This window comes from Salvelinus namaycush, chromosome 17, assembly GCF_016432855.1.
Source record: "Salvelinus namaycush isolate Seneca chromosome 17, SaNama_1.0, whole genome shotgun sequence".
Classification (NCBI taxonomy): domain Eukaryota; kingdom Metazoa; phylum Chordata; class Actinopteri; order Salmoniformes; family Salmonidae; genus Salvelinus; species Salvelinus namaycush.
Window position 1 is genome coordinate 13,112,304 of NC_052323.1, and position 20,807 is coordinate 13,133,110.

General features: G+C 44.7%; 2 protein-coding genes across 4 annotated transcripts; both read right to left on the reverse strand.

The window, feature by feature from the left end:
• Window positions 1-1,084: 1,084 nt before the first annotated feature.
• Window positions 1,085-8,747, reverse strand: LOC120062309 (ETS-related transcription factor Elf-2-like). Of its 2 annotated transcripts, none has more exons than XM_039012181.1 (9): window positions 8,436-8,747; window positions 7,745-7,828; window positions 6,003-6,210; window positions 5,150-5,260; window positions 4,817-4,933; window positions 3,749-3,838; window positions 3,317-3,509; window positions 2,779-3,018; window positions 1,085-2,652 (listed from the first exon to the last, which is right to left on the reverse strand). In XM_039012181.1, the coding sequence occupies exons 2-9, from the start codon at window positions 7,817-7,819 to the stop codon at window positions 1,785-1,787; spliced, it is 1,902 nt and encodes a 633-aa protein (XP_038868109.1). In that variant the 5' UTR covers window positions 7,820-7,828; window positions 8,436-8,747; the 3' UTR covers window positions 1,085-1,784. The 2 variants fall into 2 exon arrangements, with proteins under 2 accessions (XP_038868109.1, XP_038868108.1); XM_039012180.1 differs by having other exon boundaries at window positions 5,150-5,263.
• Window positions 8,748-13,165: 4,418 nt separating this feature from the next.
• LOC120062015 (fibrous sheath CABYR-binding protein-like) lies at window positions 13,166-18,178 on the reverse strand. 2 transcript variants are annotated; one of them, XM_039011814.1, is made up of 4 exons: window positions 17,682-18,178; window positions 14,425-15,407; window positions 14,084-14,132; window positions 13,166-13,861 (listed from the first exon to the last, which is right to left on the reverse strand). In XM_039011814.1, exons 1-3 carry the CDS (start codon window positions 18,154-18,156, stop codon window positions 14,097-14,099), a joined length of 1,494 nt encoding a protein of 497 aa, XP_038867742.1. In that variant the 5' UTR covers window positions 18,157-18,178; the 3' UTR covers window positions 13,166-13,861; window positions 14,084-14,096. The 2 variants fall into 2 exon arrangements, with proteins under 2 accessions (XP_038867742.1, XP_038867744.1); XM_039011816.1 differs by having other exon boundaries at window positions 14,418-15,407.
• Between the last annotated feature and the right edge of the window lie 2,629 nt (window positions 18,179-20,807).

Below are 20,807 nucleotides of genomic sequence, written 5' to 3' on the forward strand. Positions count from 1 at the left end.
CCAAGAGACTTGCAGCTGTAATTGCTGCAAAAGGTGGCTCTACAAAGTATTGACTTTGGGGGGGTGAATAGTTATGCCTGCTCAAGTTCAGTTTTTTTTGTCTTATTTCTTGTTTGTTTCACAATAAAAAATATTTTGCATCTTGAAAGTGGTAGGCATGTTGTGTAAATCAAATGATACAAACACCCAAAAAATATATTTTAATTCCAGGTTGTAAGGCAACAAAATAGGAAAATTGCCAAGGGGGTGAATACTTTCACAAGCCACTGTATTGATGTTCAAAACTGCAACAACAAATCTCTGCCCCATGACAATGTGTAGAATTATAGGAATTTAGCTTGAAAATGCCAAGAGTCGGGCCTTACTAAAATGTTCCTTCCCAGAGCCCGAGACTTGGTTTGTCCGGCTATGCGCTGCCAAGGTCATAGTAAAACTCCTTGTATGCTTTTTTTTTTTCTCTCACTCAAGTTGTGCTGTTTATTTTGGGGGGGGAGCTGATGAATTTGCTATCAGGAAAGGGATCCCTGGACCATTAAGTTTGAGAACCCCTGGTATAGACAATAGTATTAGCAGCAGCATGGCATGTACTGCTATGTCAGCATATATTCAAAAGGGACATTTGCCACTGAGTGAAAGTGTGCACTTAAGGGGACATAAGTGTTTCCAATGACCGCATCGTGTGATTTTAACCAATTATGAGTAGGCATTGCCAACTAATTGTCATTAGATTTTTTTTACTACAAAACAATGTGCCATCTTCACATATAATGTTGGGGTGGTGCTGGAGATTAATATAACGCAGAAAAAGTTAGAATTTTCCATATTTATGTAAAACCAAATGTGAGCATTGCGAGACCTGGTTGGTTTAAGGAGGATACAGGTGTTTTGACCAGTGGACCGTTTTCACCTTTCAGCCCCCTTGTGTAGCAACCATTTAGACGCTTGTCAGGGTCCAGGCCTTGCAGCCGTACAGGAACCTCAGCTTCAAAAAATGTACAGTATACAAGACCAACTAAATCCAACTGAATATTTGTAAGTATTTGAAAGCGATTCAGTGCCAACAAGCATTGACTGAGACGAGATGTTTCTATTCATGTTAGTTTTTATAATACATTTCAGTTTAAATCTACATCAATACAGCGAGTACAAGAAAATAGCGTAAATGTGGGATATACTATCTAAATTCGTCTTTTCTTGACACAAACATCCTTTCGCTCCCAAACCTGAACAGTAAAAAAAGAAACACAAAAGAACATTGAGTGTTGAGGGACAGTGCTGTGGGGTACTACTACTGCCCGATAGCCATACAGACTGAGAATGGGAACCAACAAAGTCAGATGAAAAGCCAAAGCAAAGATTCCAACTATGATACAAAAGAACTGCAGTTGCATCGAACTTCGAATACATCATACGTAACCTGCTGCAGAGTATCAAAAAGGTTTTACACAAAGACCTTCCTTATATTATGTTTTTGATTTTAAAAAAGGATTTACAATCTAAGGCTTGCCTGTCGTTTGAGTTCCAACGAGCTTCTAAAGAGTATGTATACAAAGTCCCTTTTCCTCTCTTGTCTTCCTGGTTTTCTGATGTGGAGGGACGGAGGGCACTGCAGCTCCAGTTTGAAGACTAGCTTCCTGGTAACTAGGCGCTCCAACTGAGGTCCAGTTCAGAGCTCTCCTACTCTGTATGGTCCAACAGCTCCACTGCCCAGTGAGAGAAGGATGGGAAGTGAAGACTACTTCAAACAGTGTCAATATGGAGTCAGTAGCCCTCAGGCCTCAAGTTCAAGATTCAGGGGCCACTGGGTTCTGTGCCGACTCCGAGGCAGAGGGGCCCTCTGGGCTGGACTGGGAGGGCTCCGTGCTCGCTGAAGGAGGGGATGGGGTGGACTCTGGGAGGGCTGTGGGGGGTGAGATGGCCTCTTTTACAGGGGGTGTAGTGGGGGTTGGTACAGGGGTGGTGATGGCAGTGGAGGGAGGGGGCTGTGGTATACCTACAGGGGAGGCCGCAGGTAGCTGCTGGTTGGGGGGCTGTGTCACAGGCTTTGCCAGTATGAGCGGAGGGGCTGGTTTCTGCATTATCTGGAGCGTGGCGGGTTTAGCCTGCACGAGCTGGGTGACTGCTTTGGCCTGCACGAGCTGGGTGACTGCTTTGGCCTGCACGAGCTGGGTGATTGCTTTGGCCTGCACGAGCTGGGTGACTGGTTTGGCCTGCACGAGCTGGGTGACTGGTTTGGCCTGCACGAGCTGGGTGACTGGTTTGGCCTGCACGAGCTGGGTGACTGGTTTGGCCTGTATGAGCTGGGTGACTGGTTTGGCCTGTATGAGCTGGGTGACTGGTTTGGCCTGTATGAGCTGGGTGACTGGTTTGGCCTGTATGAGCTGAGCTAGCTGGCCTGAGAGCTGGGCTGAGAGGTTGCCCTGCGTTAGCTGAGCTAGCTGGGCCGCAGGGATGGTGATGATGGTGATCTTCTCTCCGCTCTTGGCCCCGGAGGGCATCATGGTGGGCAGGGTCTGGATCACCAGCTTGGGCCCGCTGGCATGGGCGTTGCCCAGGGTGATGGGAGCCTGGGTGGTGAAGACGGTGGAGGAGTTGAGGGTCATCTGACCCAGCGTCGTTGTCATGACCATGGGCATGGCCAAACGCATGGTCCTGTACATCAGACAGAAACAAAAACCGATTTATTCATGAACCTTCCAAATGAGTTCACTGTGCATTTGTATGAAGATGTACACAGAGAGAGCATGCATAATTATTTCATGATTAATCATGCTTCACCTGTTGCCGGACGCAGTGGGGACGACAGTGACGTAGCTCTGCTTTGTCTGGGTGGAGGTGGCAGGGTCAAGGGTCAGGGTCTGGACCGCCCGGTGGTGCTCAGAGGGTTCCCCCTCACACTCCTCGCCCTCTTCATCCCCGTCATCGTCGATCACCCTGATGTTCTTGGGCATGTCTTTAAACTGGTAAGCCAGTCTCTGACCCTCCACCTTCGCTAATATCCCCCGCTGGTAGTAATACCTAGACAGGGACAACCCTACCAGTCAGACGACTGCACTTACACTCAGAATACGTGCGGAAATACAACCCAAGATGTTATTTAACACAAGTGTCACAGCCTAGCATGTATTTTGAAAAGGGGACTTTAAAGGGGTCAAATGCATGCATTTTAAACAGGCATCCTAGCCAAAATTTAGAATGTCATTAGTCATTCCTTAGCATAAAAGTAGTAAAGATATGTTGCGTCAACAACAGCCAGCCTTACTCACTAACCATAGTGAGGAATTGCCTATCAAACAGAATGGTATCCCGTGGTTACCTGAGTGCCCGGCCCATGGTCTCGTAGTTCATGTCAGGTTTGTTCTTGTGTTTGCCCCACAGTTTGGAAACCGCCTTGGAGTCCACCAGTTTGAAGATGCCCTTGTCCCGCTGCATCCACTTGATGTACCTGGGACAGGTGTTCTTGTCCTGGAGGAGATCCAACAGGAACTCCCATAGGTAGGTGGTGCTCCCTGGAGGACAGCGGGAGAGAGAAGACCAACGTCATTCATAGAGGACCTCTCACACAGGCTGATTCCTGAATCTGCCTGTGTGAGTTGCTAGCTTGAGTGTGAGTTGCTAGCTTGAGTGTGAGTTGCTAGCTTGAGTGTGAGTTGCTAGCTTGAGTGTGAGTTGCTAGCTTGAGTTGCTCTACGTAGAGAAGCATCCCTTCATGGGCTTGACAAACCCTAGCCCCTGCTGTGTGGGGTACCTTTTCCCTCTCTGGGTCTCTTCCTGATCCCCAGGTCAATGGTGCAGTTGGTGTCAGGCTGAGGCTGTTGTGTCTTCGACTTCCTTCCCCCTGCAAGGAAACAAACAAAACAACTTAGTACACTTCCTATAGAGGACCGAGCATGCCCCCATTCTCATCGACGGGGCTGCAGTGAAGCAGGTTGAGAGCTTCAAGTTCCTTGGTGTCCACATCACCAACAAACGAACATGGTCCAAGCACATCAAGACAGTTGTGAGGAGGGCACGACAAAACCTATTCCCCATCGGAGACTGAAAAGATTTGGCATGGGTCCTCAGATCCTCAAAAGGTTTTACAGCTGCACCATCGAGAGCATCCTGACTGGTTGCATCACTGCCTGGTATGGCAACTGCTCGGCCTCCGACCGCAAGGCACTACAGAGGGTAGTGCGTACGGCCCAGTACATCACTGGGGCCAAACTTCCTGCCATCCAGGACTTCTACACCAGGCGGTGTCAGAGGAGGGCACTAAAAATTGTCAAGGACTCCAGCCACCCTAGTCATAGACTTATTATCTGCTAGCGCATGGCAAGCGGTACCAGAGCGCCATGTCTAGATCCAGGTTCTAAACAGCTTCTACCCCCAAGCCATAAGACTCCTGAACATCTAGTCAAATGGCTACCCAGACTATTTACATTGCTGCCCCCCCCCCCCCCCCCCCACACTCTCTGCTACTCTGTTGTCATCTCTGCATAGTCACTTTAATAACTCTACCTACATGTACATACTACCTCAACTAACCGGTGTCCCCGCTCATTGACTCTGTATCGGTACCCCCCTGTATATAGTCTCGCTATTGTTATTTTACAGCTGCTCTTTAATTACTTGTTACTTTTATCTCTTATCCATATTTTTTTTAACAGCATTGTTGGTTAGGGGCTCGTAAGTAAGCATTTCACTAAGGTTGTACTCGCCGCATTTGACTAATACAATTTGATTTATAATATACAACTCTTAATACTGGGTTGGACACGGTGATCAACACAGAGATAGATAGTACGAAAGCATTTGGTTGGTGTCGGAGGCAGACCTTTCTTCTTCTTGGCAGAGGGAGGCTCGTAGTCGGGGGGTATAGGGAAGCTGTCCTCCTCAATGGGCTCACACTCTGTAGACACCTCCACCACAGTCTCCATCATCACGTCCTCCACTGAGACACACACAGAGACAATAGTTTGCATTATTACAACCACAGAGCAGTGATTCAACTCAGACTGGCAAATGGTAATAAAACAAATGTATTGGTACAATGAACTGACGGGTTACACGGCAAAAAAAAATATGTATAAACAGTCGGCATCATGTCCTACCCACTTGTAATGCCTAGTCCCCAGCAAGGTCAGTGGGGGAGGGGTTGAGTGGTTACCTGTGTTGTTGCGGTCTCCATGGAAACTGCTAGGGGAGTCCATGTGAAGAAGGGCCTCGGCTGCTTCGAAGGTCTTATCAAAGCACATGGCGCCCCCATGTGATGACACCTCTACTACGACAACACAGGAGCGATGAGGGAAGAGGAGGAAGGAGAGAGAGAGGGTAGAGAAGTGAAAATCCATTCTACATTTCAAGTCAATGTAATGTTCATTCAACTAGTTTATTTCAATGATTATTTAACCATACCGCCCTATGGCTGGGGCTCTATAACCGCAGACACCACAAACAATCCCCCTTGGAAACAGTTAGCTGGGCAAGACAGCTGTTGTCTTTCTGTAAAAAATGAGGGGTGAGGCGAAGTAAACCTGTACTTTTGAGAAAAGGGTAGTAAACTGTGTAGCCTTTATCGCACTCATTCACTTTTTTCCCCTTTACGACCCTCCTCCCATTCCATGTTTGATCGTGCATAGCAACAACTGCCTACAGAAGTAGTTTCATCTTTAGGGTGGTCATTGGGTCAACATCCAATAAAACTCTCCCCTCCCTCAAGCATCAATGGCTTCTGTCATTCTTCCAATAGGCTCAGCTTATACACCACCAGATGTCCTTTATTGAGATGGTCCTGGATGGAAACAACACTGTCCCACTACTACTCTGTGGCAATGTCAACTCTTAAGGAGCTAAGTTATGTCTAACACCCGCGCTCCTCTTGCTTCCCTCTCTAAAGCGAAGATTAAGCAGCCAACCCTTGCACGTCTCTCTATCGACACAATCCAAACCCTCCATCTCACTGCTGAAATACGTCACTGTCCAACCCTGTACCCCCACCTCTTTCCCTGCAGCCCTCTCACCTGTCTCCACCACCTCTGTGACCACCTCCTGCTCGTCTCCCACGTCCTGCATCAGGTAGGTCCCGTCATCGTAGACCAGCACCTGGGCAGCGTAGCACTGCTCCACCTGGGCACTGGGAACCTCCTCCACCACCACCGCAGGATACTCCTCCCCATCCTCCCCTATTACCGTCTCCACTATCTCCTGCACCACCTCCCCCTCCTCACTCTGGAGACAGGACAGAGACACATTGAGGGAGGCGCAAGCTGAAACGTCCATTGTGTGTATGTTTGAACATTGTTTAATTATTTACTCCACAAAACTGCAGGACAGAGATGTCATGGTCACCAGATAAACAAGTTGTTATTTATTGGTTCACTTCACAATATTGTTCATGTTGATGAGATCAGCCGTGGTCCTACTGCTTTACATTTAGAATAGGCTTCTGGGTTGCGCTGGTATAGCAAGTGAAATACCTTTTTGTATGGGGAAGGTTAGGGCCAGGCAGTGGTAGGTATACGTCGTATATTGACTTATTTTTCAGTGGGCATTGTGTATACTCACGTCTTAATCCCCACGATGAGTATCAAAGTAGTGTAGTAGAGGTATACGCCGTATTAATTAATAAGGCTGATGGAACAGGTCAGAATGTTTAGCTTAAAATGTTGATCAACTATTAAATGTGCACATGGCGGTAGGCCTACGCGCAAAAGTTCCAAAATGAAATTTGTGGGAAAACACTGTTCTAAAATGCTCACTGCACATGCAAGCGGTTTCATGAACAGAGATGTAAATATCAGCTAGAAACGTAGAAAGAGGGTAGATCTAAAGATGCAACAACTATCATGGATTGCTAATATGACTAGCATAAAGCCTTTGTCTGCTAAACAATGAAAGAAAGTTGATTTGAGAGCCAATAGAACAGGTGAGTGCACATGAGGAAGTCTTTATAAAATAATTGCCTCCACGTTTCTATGGTGAGATTTTGGCTATAGGTTAAACATGCCTAAGCAAGGTAAGACATGCCTCAGAATATGAAGTAAAACGCCCAGGTTTCAAACATTTCAGGAACAGGAAAAATATAGTAATGCTAATGATAGGCCTAACTTTCTTCTGGTAGATGGAAAGGCTTTCTCAAAAACCTTCTTCATTAAATGTTAACTAGCTACAAAGTAGATTATGCCTACCTCCCAGAATGATATCATTATTATTAGCATCAATCCAGTGGCCATTTGTTTTGCAAACTCCATCTCATGTGCGCTACAGAAACACCACTAACCAAACAGTGCTAGGTTCCTGTGCAGTTTAATTTAAGGGTAACTAGACTCAAATCTATATTTCTTCAATTTTTCCCAGACCTCAAAGTAGTCTCCTGATGTGGTTTAAGCATTATTGTGGGCTTGGAACATCCAATTTTGTTGTTTTTCTATTAGCGCGAGAGAGAACCTGAATAAAAATTAAGAAAAGAACTTAGACCTGTGAATTTCTGATTCACTTTCAATTTCTGAACCTTATTTATCTGTTTTAATAGTAGGCCTATTAGCCTACTTGCACCGTACAGTTTGGGTTGGCCTGACTGTGAAAGACCAATTTGGGAGTTATCATTTTAGGTCATTCAGAGTGCCACTGTTTGTCATATACTTTTTCCAAATAGGCCACCTTTCCTTCACCTGACAGGCCGTTAGGGTAATATTGGGCAAAATTAGAGTACACCCACTTCTCCAAGCACTACTACACCACGGGCCTGGTGATACTATCTTACCTGCTCAGTCTCTTCCATGACAGTGACGTACTCCACCATATTCCCTCCACCATCTGCCACCACAACAGAGGTCATCACTCATTCCTACGGGAACAAAATCGTTTCAGGAAGGGAACCTGAGCCACCCTCTTCCCCATCACAGACTAGGAATAGTTCTGTATCGGGCCCTAAAGTAAGTACTAGTATCTTCATCACTACTAACTGAGAAACTAAACTAACAGTAGCGTAAATGTATTCAACATAATAATAGTACGAAATTGACCATTTGAAAACCTTTTTCGGGAATAGTACGGAGCAAACTGCACACTGTATAATCCAATGCTTGCTGGTTCGGACATCACGTTCACAAGCGTGCACCAATGTTTACATAATTTGAGCAGTTTCCGGCCTGTACTGTAACAAACGTTAGCTCTAGTTACCTAGCCAGTAACGTTAGTTAACTGTACATTGACTGGTATATAACGTTAGGCGTGTGTTCTACGCTGTGTGTGTTATAGAGATGAAATAGAAGCAAGTGAAATAACGTTAGCTAGCTTGTTAGCGGCCAACAGACTAAAATAGCGAACGTTAGCTAGATGGTTTGTTAGCTAGCAACGCTAAAGTTGGCTATCATATGGCCATCCTTGCCCAATAAATACCACATATCCAATAATGGTATTGTGTAAAATCTCGCAAAAATAACGTTCCTTACCTTCGTATGTTGCTTTTCCTGCGGTGGATAGCTTCACGCTAGGCCTAACGTTAGCTGTGTAAACTAACTGCTAGCTATCCAAGTTGACCAGACCGACGTCGACGTGCTCCTCAATTGAAATACTCTCAACTGTTTGCAAGCTAGCTGTAGCAAAATTTAGATTTTTACGGACAAACAATACTAAAATGCTGTATATTGCATTTGTTTACGTTAGTTCTGTTTTACAGGATGTTTCGATCTCACTGCTTTCCTGCGCGCCGTCTCTTCGCGGAGGGAGTCAGGTCAACCTCCTGGAGCCCCATAGCGAATGACACATTGGCAATGATGACGTCAGAGCACCGCGCAACGAGCCCCTGGCTTGTGGCCCCAGTCGTTACAAAAACTCACTGTTCGATAAAGCCCTTTCAGAAAACTTCTGTAAATAGAAATGGCTACATGAATACATCCATTGTGATTACTGGACGACTGCCGGTGTATGTCATAACTAACTACATGAGCGTCAGTCTGAATATTGTGTTGTAGTCCTATGGTTGTGAGTTTATATTCTCATCCCCCAATTGAGCCCGGGGACAAGGTTAGTGGGTTTACTATGACAAAAGTAGTGCACACAGGACATAATTAGTGCCATGTTGGGTTTTCAATAGCAGACATGGTAGAGGCGTTTCAAAGTTGAGACACACAAAAAGTAAAGCAACAGACAACTGAAATATTCATTTTTGATTCCCTCTTTATTTCAGAAAAACAGCAATGTTTCACAGTCAGTTTCTGGCCCATGCTAGGCCATTGCACAGCGGCAAGCCATCCACTCACATGGCAGAACAAGCCACTATATACAGTACCGGTCAAAAGTTTGGACACATACTCATTCAAGGGTTTTTCTTTATTTCGACTATTTCCTACATTGTAGAATAATAGTGAAGACATCAACTATGAAATAACACATATGGAATCATGTAGTAAACAAAAAAGTGTCAAACAAATCAAAATATATTTTATATTTGAGATTCTTCAAAGTAGCCACCCGTTGCCTTGATGACAGCTCCGCACACACTTGGCATTTTCTCGATCAGCTTCATGAGGTAGTCACCTGGAGTGCTTTTCCAACAGTCTTGAACTAGTTCCCACATGTGCTGAGCACTTGTTGGCTGCTTTTCCTTCACTCTGCAGTCCAACTCCTCCCAAAAAAAAAAAAGCTCCCATCTCAATTGGGTTGAGTGATTGTGGAGGCCAGGTCATCTGATGAAGCACTCCATCACTCTCCTTCTTGGTCAAATATCCCTTACACAGCCTGGAGGTGTGTTTTGGGTCATTGTCCTGTTGAAAAACAAATGATAGTCCCACTCAGTGCAAACCAGATGGGATGGCGTATCACTGCAGAATACTGTGGTAGCCATGCTGGTTAAGTGTGCCTTGAATTCTAAATAAATCAGTGTCACCAGCAAAGCACCCCCACACTATCTCCTCCATGCTTCACAGTGGGAACCACACATGCGGAGATCATTCGTTCACCTACTCTGCATCTCACAAAGACACGGCAGTAGGAACCAAAAATCGAACATTTGGACTCATCAGACCAAAGGACAGATTTCCACCGGTCTAATGAAGGCCTGATTCACGCAGTATCCTCTGAACAGTTGATGTTGAAATATGTCTGTTACTTGAACTCTATGAAGCAGAGCTGCCATTTCATTTTATTTGGACTGCCAATTCTGGGGTGCAGATAATTGCCGATTTCTGAGGAAGGTAACTAACTTATCCTCTGCAGCAGAGGTAACTCTGGGTCTTCCTTTCCTGTGGCGGTCCTCATGAGAGCCAGTTTCACCATAGCACTTGATGGTTTTTGTGACTGCACTTGAAGAAACTTTCAAAGTCCTTGACATTTTCTGAATTGACAGACCTTCATGTCTTAAAGTAATGATGAACTGTAATTTATTTTTGCTTATTTTAGCTGTTCTTTCTATAATATGGACTATCTTCTGTATACCTATCCTACTTTGTCACAACACAACTGATTGGCTCAAATGCATTAAGAAGGAAGAAATTCCACAAATTAACTTTAACAAGGCACACCTGTTAATTGAAATGCATTCCAGGTGACTACCTCATGAAGCTGGTTGAGAGAATGCCAAGAGTGTGCAAAGCTGTCAAGGCAAAGGGTGGCTACTTTGAAGATTCTCAAATATAAAATATATTTTGATTTGTTTAACACTTATTTGATTACTACATGATTCCATATGTGTTATTTCACAGTTGATGTCTTCACTATTATCCTACAATGTAAAACAATTGTACAAATAAATAAAAACCCTGGAATGAGTAGGTGTGTCCAAACTTTTGATTGGTACTGTATATATCCCATACAAAAAGTGCCTGCAAACATTAGGACAGACAAATTGAATTATCCCACTCCTTAATTAGGAATAAGCTTACATTCACTTATCAATGGTCTCAGTCCCTTTTCAAATATGCCTAAACATTGCAAGAACTCCAATATATAAAGTGAGAAGAACTAGTTCTACAACTAATCTGTAGAGTACAGTGAGAGCCTTGTATTGGCCTACCGATTATTTTAACTGGTTTTGACAAAGTAACATTTATTCATGATTCTAACACAAACGAATAAGTCATACCATTTGAAAAGCAGACAAAACCATATCAACACACTTTACTGAGCCATCGAGCGCTGAATTAACTTATGCAACCACACAAGCCTGACTTGAGTAAAAATGCAACTGTCATATGATAACAACAACACACGACTGTTTATACCAGACTCGGAAACCATATTATACACTCAAAAAATTGCTTTTTTCTATTTCAGATACAGCTTCACAATAAGCTATAGAGGGTCACCATTAAATGACTTGTCTATCTAACAGCTGTGTATTCTATAGCCATGGTGTGGAACAGAGAGAAAAACTCTACAACAGAGGGTGTGGGAGAAAGTAAAGAGACAAAAATGTCTGCCTTGTGAAATATTGCTGAATAGCGATATCATGAAATATGCTAGAGTCAAGCTTAAGCGACATCACTGAATGTAAAAACCTGACCGACTCTCATAATGCTCATTTCCCAAAAAGAATCCCATGTCTGTCTTGCAACTGAGAAGGTTTGTTCAACTTTAATACTCCGACTGCATTAATAAAAGGTCTGTGGATCACCAGCTGGAGGAAAAGAGGAGGACTACCGAGGTAGTCTACTGTGTCTCGTCTCCCAAAAACAAGCTAGTGACTCAGAAATAGAGAGTCTCCGATCACAATGTCTTTGAGAGTTAAATACTTATGTTCACATTGGAATCGGCTCAACGAGGAAAAACCTGAGGATAGTTAGAGAATGCTGGTCACACCAAAACCACGCCTTGTCCTGCCCAGTCCTGAAGCAATTAGTGGTTGACTTTTGGTGGCTAAGCATCAGATGTGTAGTATTGCATTGGATGATGATGAATCAAGAAACACCATTGGAGTGAATCTAGTGTGAAGTTTCTTAGGTGAAGTAAACAAGGGCATGGGGAGGATAGTCAAGGGCATGACCACGGTGCAAATTACAGGGGAGCTCCCCTATAAGGAGAAAATAATGATCATTTGAGTATTGGTGATGTAGTCTATTGTTATTTTACCCTATTGAAGTAGATATTCGATCAGATGTACTTATCTGAAGCCTGTATGTGTTCATTTGTGTAGGCCTACCGGGGTTCAAAGTTAATTGTGATTAACATTGTAGTCTAGTAGGTTGACCCTGTGTGTTAGGGTGACTATATGTCCCGTTTTTTCACGGGACAGTCCCGTTTTTCAGCCACTTTTTAGGTGTCCTGACTTAGTCATAAAAAATGTTAATTTCTTCTGTTTTTCCAGTGGTGTAAAGTACTTAAGTAAAAATACTTTAAAGTGCTACTTAAGTATATTTTTTGTACTTTATACACCATACATTTGCCCTGACACCCAAAAGTACGTGTTTCATTTTGAATGCTTAGGGCAGGAAAATGGTCCAATTCACGCACTTATTAAGAGAACATTCCTGGTCATCCCTACTGCCTCAGATCTGGTGGACTCACTAAACACAAATGCTTTGTTTGTAAATTATGTCGGTGTTAGAGTGTGCTCTTGGCTATCCGTAATTATTATAATATTTTATTTAAATTGTGCTGTCTGGGCCTCCCAAGTGGTGCAGCGGTCTAAGGCACTGCATGGCAGTGCTTGAGGCGTCACTACAGACCTGGGTTCGATCCCAGGCTGTTTTACAGCCAGCCGTGACCAGGAGACCCATGAGGTGGCGCACAATTGGCCCAGCGTCGTCCGGGTTAGGGGAGGGTTTGGCCCGGCTGGGATGTCCTTGTCCCATCGTGCTCTAGCAAGTCCTTGTGGCGGGCCGGGCGCCTGCAAGCTGACTTTCGCCACCAGTTGTTTCCTCCGACACACTGGTGTGGCTGGCTTTCAGGTTAAGCGAGCAGTGTGTCAAGAAGCAGTGCGGCTTGGCAGGGTCTTGTTTCAGAGGACGCATGGCTCTCGACCTTCGCCTCTCCCGAGTCCGTACGGGAGTTGCAGCGATGGGACAAGACTGTAAATTCCAATTGTATATCACGAAAATGGTGCTGTCTGATTTGCTTAATAAGGAATTTGAAATGATTTATACTTTTACTTTTGATACATTTTAGCAATTATATTTGATACTTAAATATATTTAAAAACATTTTAAAAAATAATTTTACTCAAGTAGTATTTTACTGGGTGACTTTCACTTTTACTTGAGTCATTTTCTATTAAGGCATCTTTACTTTAACTCAAGTATTAAAATGTAGTACTTTTTCCACCACTGCGTATTTCAATTTAGAGTTCCCATTCATTTGATCAGAATAGACATTGATTGCATTCCAACCCGACAAAACGTAGGGTATAGGTCTAGCGAGCCAATGTGTCATATCGTCAACCAATCACATTGGGTCAAATTCTGCCGGGCCCAGTTCCAGCGAGCTTCTAATGGAGAGCTACAAAAGTAAGTTAATATATAACTATTTCAGTCCAATAGTTAGTCTAAGGTATTTTGGCAAACTTGTGTAACTTTGGCAAACAGTTACATTCTCCTGACGTCAACCAGGAAAGTTTCCATGGCCAAATATTCCCAGATTATTATAATTTAGCTTGCCCGGTGTGACGGAGGGGGACTTTTTGGGGGGGAGGGGTATTTTTGGGGGGTGTTGTACATCTAGAAAAATATACCAGATCATGTATTTTTCCATAAAGCAGGCATTATCTGAATATATACACAGATAATTCCCTAGATCAAGACGGGAAGACAAGTTTTATACTACAGATCAATATTCAATATCAAGGGTCAAAGGTCAAAGTGTGTGGAGGGGTTAGGGAAGGCACATCCCCTCTTCTCCCTCAGGGTAGAGAAACTATATATCATCCAGGGGCTCCAAGTGCTTACTGTGACGAATAGAAAGAAGAAAAAAAATTGACATAAATACACAGTTTATCAAGACTGGTGCATCACAGACCAGACAGAAAAAAGTAAGTAGGCATCTATTCACCAGCGAAAAACCCTTACAGGTTCAGGTTTGACTCCGTTACACACCCACAAAGGAAAATGTTGCTTCCTAATATCTTAGAGAAGTGACTACAGGAGGCGACTGTAGTAAAGCTCTGTACCTGTCAGGTGGTTCTACTGCATCTGCATCCTAAGCAGCCGTCGCTTGCCCTGAAGACAGACGGTGAGATCACGTTAGATCACAATACTATGACTAGCACTGAAGTGACAGTATCCTATTAACCTAGATTTCTAAATGTGAGATACAACTCCCAGTACTACCGCCACGGCTGTTGCATCATCATCATTCATGATTTTGTAATTGAAAATGATCTATGAAAACAAAATATATAACCATCTGTGCATTTATAGACAGTATTAGTCCTATTTTCATCTACTATTCCAACTAATCAAACATTCTATTGATCAGTTGCATGCTGTTAGTTGTCAAATTACCTGTTACCTCAGCAGCAGGGGCCTCATCATCATCTGGAGATGGGATGATCCTGCCGGTCATGGGGCCGACCCCCAGGACTTTGGGCCTCTTTTCAGTCTTGGCTGCTCCCTCCAGCACCACTACAATGTACTCCTTCTTGGGCGCCTCCACAGGTGCCACCACCACAACTGGGGCAGCCTCCACTGCAGCTGGGGCCTCTTCCATCGCAGCCTCTTCCACCGCAGCCACTTCTACGGGTGGGGCCTCTTCTACGGGTGGGGCAGCTGGGGCCTCCTCCACTGCAGCCTCCTCCACCTCAGGTGGGGCCTCTTCTACGGTTGGGGCCTCTTCTACAGGTGTGGCCTCAAGTGGGGCAGCTGGGGCCTCCTCCACTGCAGCCTCCTCCACTGCAGCCGGGGCCTCCTCCACTGCAGCCGGGGCCTCTTCCACTGTAGCCGGGGCCTCCTCCACTGCAGCCGGGGCCTCTTCTATGGGTGCAGCTTCAAGTGGGGCAGCTGGGGGCTCCTTCACTGCAGCTGGGGCCTCCTCCACTGCAGCTGGGGCCTCCTCCACTGCAGCTGGTGCCTCTTCTATGGGTGCAGCCTCAAGTGGGGCAGCTGTTGCCTCCTCCACTGCAGCTGTGGCCTCCTCCACTGCAGCTGGGGCCTCTTCTATGGGTGCAGCCTCAAGTGGGGCAGCTGTTGCCTCCTCCACTGCAGCTGTGGCCTCCTCCACTGCAGCTGGGGCCTCTTCTACGGGTGCAGCCTCAAGTGGGGCAGCTGTTGCCTCCTCCACTGCAGCTGGGGCCTCCTCCACTGCAGCTGGGGCCTCCTCCACTGCAGCTGGGGCCTCCTCCACTGCAGCTGGTGCCGCCTCCACTGCAGCTGGGGCGGCCTCCACTGGGGCGGCCTCTTCGACTTCTTCTACAATAGGCACAACCACTTCTTTGACCACTTCAGCGACTGTCGTCACCTCCAAAGCAGAGGCTGCTGCCAGAATGACTGGTTCCACTGCAAGACAGAACCCAGCGCCCAAACATCACTCACACTCATGTTACAAAAAGACTGACTCACAATTTATCTCCAACTCAATCAACATAGCATATATGCACCCAGTGTAAAAGGAGAAAGGAGATACAGGAAAATAGAGTGAGTTAGACATGCCAACGTGAACATTGTAGACTTCTGTGTTCAAATCCCAAGAGATGGTGAAAGACGCTTTCTTGTTTAAATAGTACAGTTTGACCAAAACCCTTACTGTCTCAGCCCACTGTGTGGGTTAGGGAGAATACACAGACCAACACGTAGCCATTAGCCAGACAGAGGTCACAGGGAGAAGACGATTTGTACAGACAGGTGTTAGCTTGTGCTTCTTCTGATTAAAAAGGCAATCCGAATGTCTTGAGACTACTTTTAGGTCATCCGTGCATTTTTGTTGCGTTGGCATCAACATTGTACAGACCAAGGTGTACTTTAACCATGCATTGACCTCTATTGCCTGCATCACTTGCTCCCCAAAAATCCCATATCTAAAAGTTCAGCTGGACCAGTCATTAAAACCTCTATTGTTGCACATTTTGGTGCATGATGCAAAGCAGAAATGCATTGGACCAATGCAGACTGTCAGGCTATGGCAAGAATGTACCCACCAGAGCATTGAGTGACCGCAAAATAATGGGTGGTTTTGAGAGAGTTAGGATGGAGCCTATGGGTGCAGAACTTCAACATACAGGGTAGCAGTGGCATGGGTGTAGATGGCAGGCATAGAAAAAAAGGTGCGGTGACAGGAAAAACATTGAATGGAAGAGGGTACAGGAAGCAGTAGAAGCAATGAAGGAACACTGTGTGGAATAGCAGTTAGCTGTACATGACAATTCCCCATATGGTGCATGTATGCAACACAAAATGCCGTTAAGTGTGAACGAGTCATTTCTAATGTGAATAGAAGACATTCCAAAATAAGTCATCAGAACATACAGCAAAGACAGTACTTTTGCATGTTGTCCACCATCCTTCAATAAAAGAAAGAGGCCACCTCAAATAAACTAAAATGCCTTCCTGACAAATATCACAAAGGAACACACACCAAATGGGATAATGGTTTGATTTCAAACATTTGTCTTGACATTTTTTCACAACTAGGGAGCTTTTCTGACATGTGTCCAGGGCTAAAGTAAATTGTTTGTTGACTCATGGGGCAACAGTGCGGATGTGAATGAACTCTAGTGTCAGTGTGGTGGATTTATCCCGAGGTTCTTCATAGTACAACAAGCATAATATTAGATCAGAAGTGTATTGTCTTGTCATTTGTCCTGGTGATGGAAACCACCGTTGTTTTGGAAAGACTTTGTAGGGCACCTGAAAGCCCTACAAGCGTAGCGTATTAGCACAAGCAAACCAAACCCAGACAAATTCAACACGGGAGGGGATCTTTCCAGTCATTTTATTGTACGGCTCAATTAATTCCCTTAATCAATTACACGACTACTCACTACGTTAGCTAGTTGCCTCTGAGGTAAGGCAGGGGAGAGGTTAAAGGGCATTGATACATGGGGTCAGTGGAGCTTTGTAAACAGTGTTTGAGAGGAAGAAGGGAGAGAGGGAAGGGGTGAATAAAGGTAGTTTGGAGGGGGAAAGGGGAAATAATCAGGTTTTTTGTCACATTTCACTATTGGGGGGAGGGGGCACAGTGATTTGCACTATTGTGTATTTCTATCCTTACTGTGATATGAGGTTGAGATGGATGACATCACTGCCACTTTCTAAAAGGTCTCACAGCGGTGATCATCTGCTGTTCTGATTGAATTCACTGGTAAAAGCTGCTTTAGCACTTTTACCATCTGCTGGACTCAAATATACCGTACACAGTCAGGAGAGTTTGAAATACAGAAAATCAAACCCCACACAAAAACCTTGAAGCTTCTGTCTTCTAGCTTTTCACACTTTCACTTACAAAATCAGCCATACCATTAGTTACTCTCTGCCCTCAAAGTAAACTCTAATAAACTAGTAAATAAAGTGTTCTCTTCGACAGAATAACCTTCACGGCAGAGGAGTCTAGCTCTACAGTGGTTTTAGAACCAGGTGAGATCAGTGTTAGACGCTGTAGTGGTAATCTGTGGTGTAGGTAAGGAACAGTGTACACATAACCTCCCTGTTGTTGCTGGCCTATCGGAGTGTGTGTTGGGCTGGTGGTGAAGGACAGCGTGTGCCTCCCTGTGGTGTGTGTGCGTTACTCAGCAGCAACAGCAGCCTCTGGGGCTGCCTCCTCCTCTGGGCCCGTACCGTTGATCTCCTCCTCCGGCTCTGCCACGGCAACTACCTCCTCAGCAGCCTCTTCCACGGCCACTTCCTCTGCTGCTGCCTCCACTTCATTTGCCACCTCGACGACCTCTTCTGCGACCTCAGCAACACCCTCTGCAATCTCCTCCACCACAGTCTCCGCTTCCGCTGGTGCCACCTCTGCCTCTACTGCTGCTGCCTCCACAGCAGGTTCTTCAGAGACTGCCTCGGACACTGCTTCTGCCTCGACTGAGGCCTCTTCCGCGGGTTCTGCTCCGTTTTCCGCCGCTACAGCCTCCTCAACTGCAGACTCCTCTCCAGCCTCTTCTGCTGCTGCCTCCTCCTCCTCTCCTCCCTCCTCAACCGCCTCCTCTGCTTCCTCCTCTCCTCCCCAGGCTGCTGCTTCCTCACCTGAAATAAAAAACAGAGAGAGAGAGAGAGAGAGAGAGAAAAATATATGAATCAGTAAAAATGGCATCGGCCTTTGAAACACTGCCTGAGTAAGCTTTACAACACGAAATAAGAGTATTTGCAGGGCATGTGAATTACACTACTCACGCCTACATAACACTAGCCTATAATATAACAGAATATTCCGATAAAGTACTATTTCTATGTTTTTATCTTAAATCATATTTACATTCATTACTTATCATTTAGCTGCCATGTACACAACCACACACTGAAACAATCACACAACGCATCTCACGCGCCCATGCCACTCATCTTACCACACCTCCGGCTCATACCACACTCCACCTGGAAGGGGCAAACAAATCCCTACAGAAGAGAATTCACTGCAGAACCACATGCAAAGCCCAACGAGACAGAGAGAAAAGGAGGGGAGAGAGGGATAAAAACAACAAAAGGAGAGGAGCAAAATGAAAGTGACATAGGGGAGGTATACAGGATCAGGGGTTAGAGGTCAGAGGGTGGACTAAGGAGTGAGGGGATAAAGATGGTGAATCTTACCATCCAATCAAAGCAACCAATACCTGGAAATTCCAACAATAACAGAAAAGCCAGGTGGTTTGTGTGCATTTAATTTTAAATTGAGGCAGTCTGTCTTTTTACACATTTAGCCATTAACATGATTCCATCCTAGAAGACGCCACAAAAACATGAGTTCATAAAATTAAAATTAAAATGGGGAAATACATAGAACGAAGTGTCCAGAGGAGAAACGTTCAGAAACAGACAATAGTTGAACGTATGGGACGTAGCAGGACTTGTTCGGTCATACAGGAGAAGGAGGAAAGTAGGAGATTTCCCCCTTTTCAGATTCATCCAAAGAGTCCAGTAGGCTATAAAGTCCCCTGACGTATATCCAATTTAGTTTTACACTGAAAAGAGTAAAAATAGGAGAGCGTTAGCGCAAAAAGGAGGAAGAGAACCTTTAACTTTTAACCCAAAAAAGGACTTCAAATCAGATTACAATTTCACCATTATCAAATACGCAAATTTAACATCAAAGACTATGAGCATCAAATCCCTACAGGCTTATCTCATCAAAATGACTGATAATGCACTGATAATGCCAACAGTGAATTAGCATTCTAGGTTTAAAGGGGCACTAAGATGAATTCACCTGTTTCCGTTTGACGAGTGGCGTCAGTGTGGACATTGAGTTTGGTAGGGAATAAAGACTCTTTAATAAAGAGGTACAGGTTTACGAGAGGTTGGGGGGGTTAACAGTGAAAGAAGAGGGTTTGAAGGGTGGGCACGTTTTGGGGTGGATCGTACAGTAGGAAAGGAGTAGTGTCAAGGAGGGGAGCCCCTGTTCTGATTAACAGGTATTTCAGCCAATAGTACCAGGTTAGGGTCAGACGGGAGAAGCTGGGTGGGGTGGGGCCAGAAAGGAGAGGCTGAGTTTTCTACTTTCAGAATCACTCCGATAAAAATGTCTATATCAAAGTCATCAACAGGAGTAGGCCATCTAGAGTTTACCATCTAGAGAAACCAAGACATCGTGTACAGGGAACAGGTCCTCCCAAATATTACCGTCAACAGAAAGTTTTCCACCAACTACATGCTTTGGGTCCCCTAACAATATTTTTTCTGCCGATGACAGAAAGCTAAGGCATTGGGTTGTGAAACTTCCAAAACTAAGTCCAGAAAATCAGAGCGCAGAACTTGTTCTTGACCCGACACCTTATCCGGGTGTCAATTCAAATACATGGGTAATCTGTCTCAGACCGTTATGCCAGTTCTACTATGCGTAAATAGAACACATTTAAGGCCAGAAGGTTTGAAGCACTCATTGCTGATAAATTGTCTGAAAAATATTTCAGATGAGGCAAATGGCTCAGGCAGTTATTAACCAGAACAGGGAGATCTCAGAGTGGGCGTAAGAAGCTATGTGATTGGTGCTCTGCAGTGACTAACCAATGAGGATTTAGGAACCCTACAATGAGTGGAGACATCACTACTAACTATACTGTAGATTATCATCATAGCATTTCACAGCATTCGGCTCAATCATTGAAATGCAATACATGAAGACTCCACTCATTTCAGAGCCCATGAATCCGCTCCTTTTCCCCACCATTGGTCCTCAGAATTCTGTGAAATGCAGTTTTGTGAATGTATCTAGAGAAAAATCTAGGTGTGAGTGCACCAATAGAGTAGGTGTGAGTGCACCAACAAAATTACAGTGAGAGAATAATCAAATCCATGCCAAGGTACCCTTAGTCTAAGACAAAGTTTCATTGGTCATTCAGAAAGAGAGTAATTTAACAGGCTGTGAGTTATTATAAAAATGAAAGACATTAGCCAGTAGAGCCACACATAGGCACTCACCCTCCTCTTCCTCATCCCTGCCTGAAAACAGACACAGAGAAGCACAGTGTCACATATTTACAGGGTTTTATATGGATTATATACTGAACAAAAATATAAATGCAAAATGTAAAGTGTTGGTCCCATGTTTCATGAGCTGAAATAAAAGATTCCAGAAATGTTCCATATGCACAAAAAGCGTATTTCTCTCAAATTTGTTTATATCCCTGTTAGTGAGCATTTCTCTTTTGCCAAGATAATCCATCCACTTGACAGGTGTGGCATATCAAGAAGGTGATTAAACAGCATGATCATTACACAGGTGCACCTTGTGCTGGGGGACAATAAAAG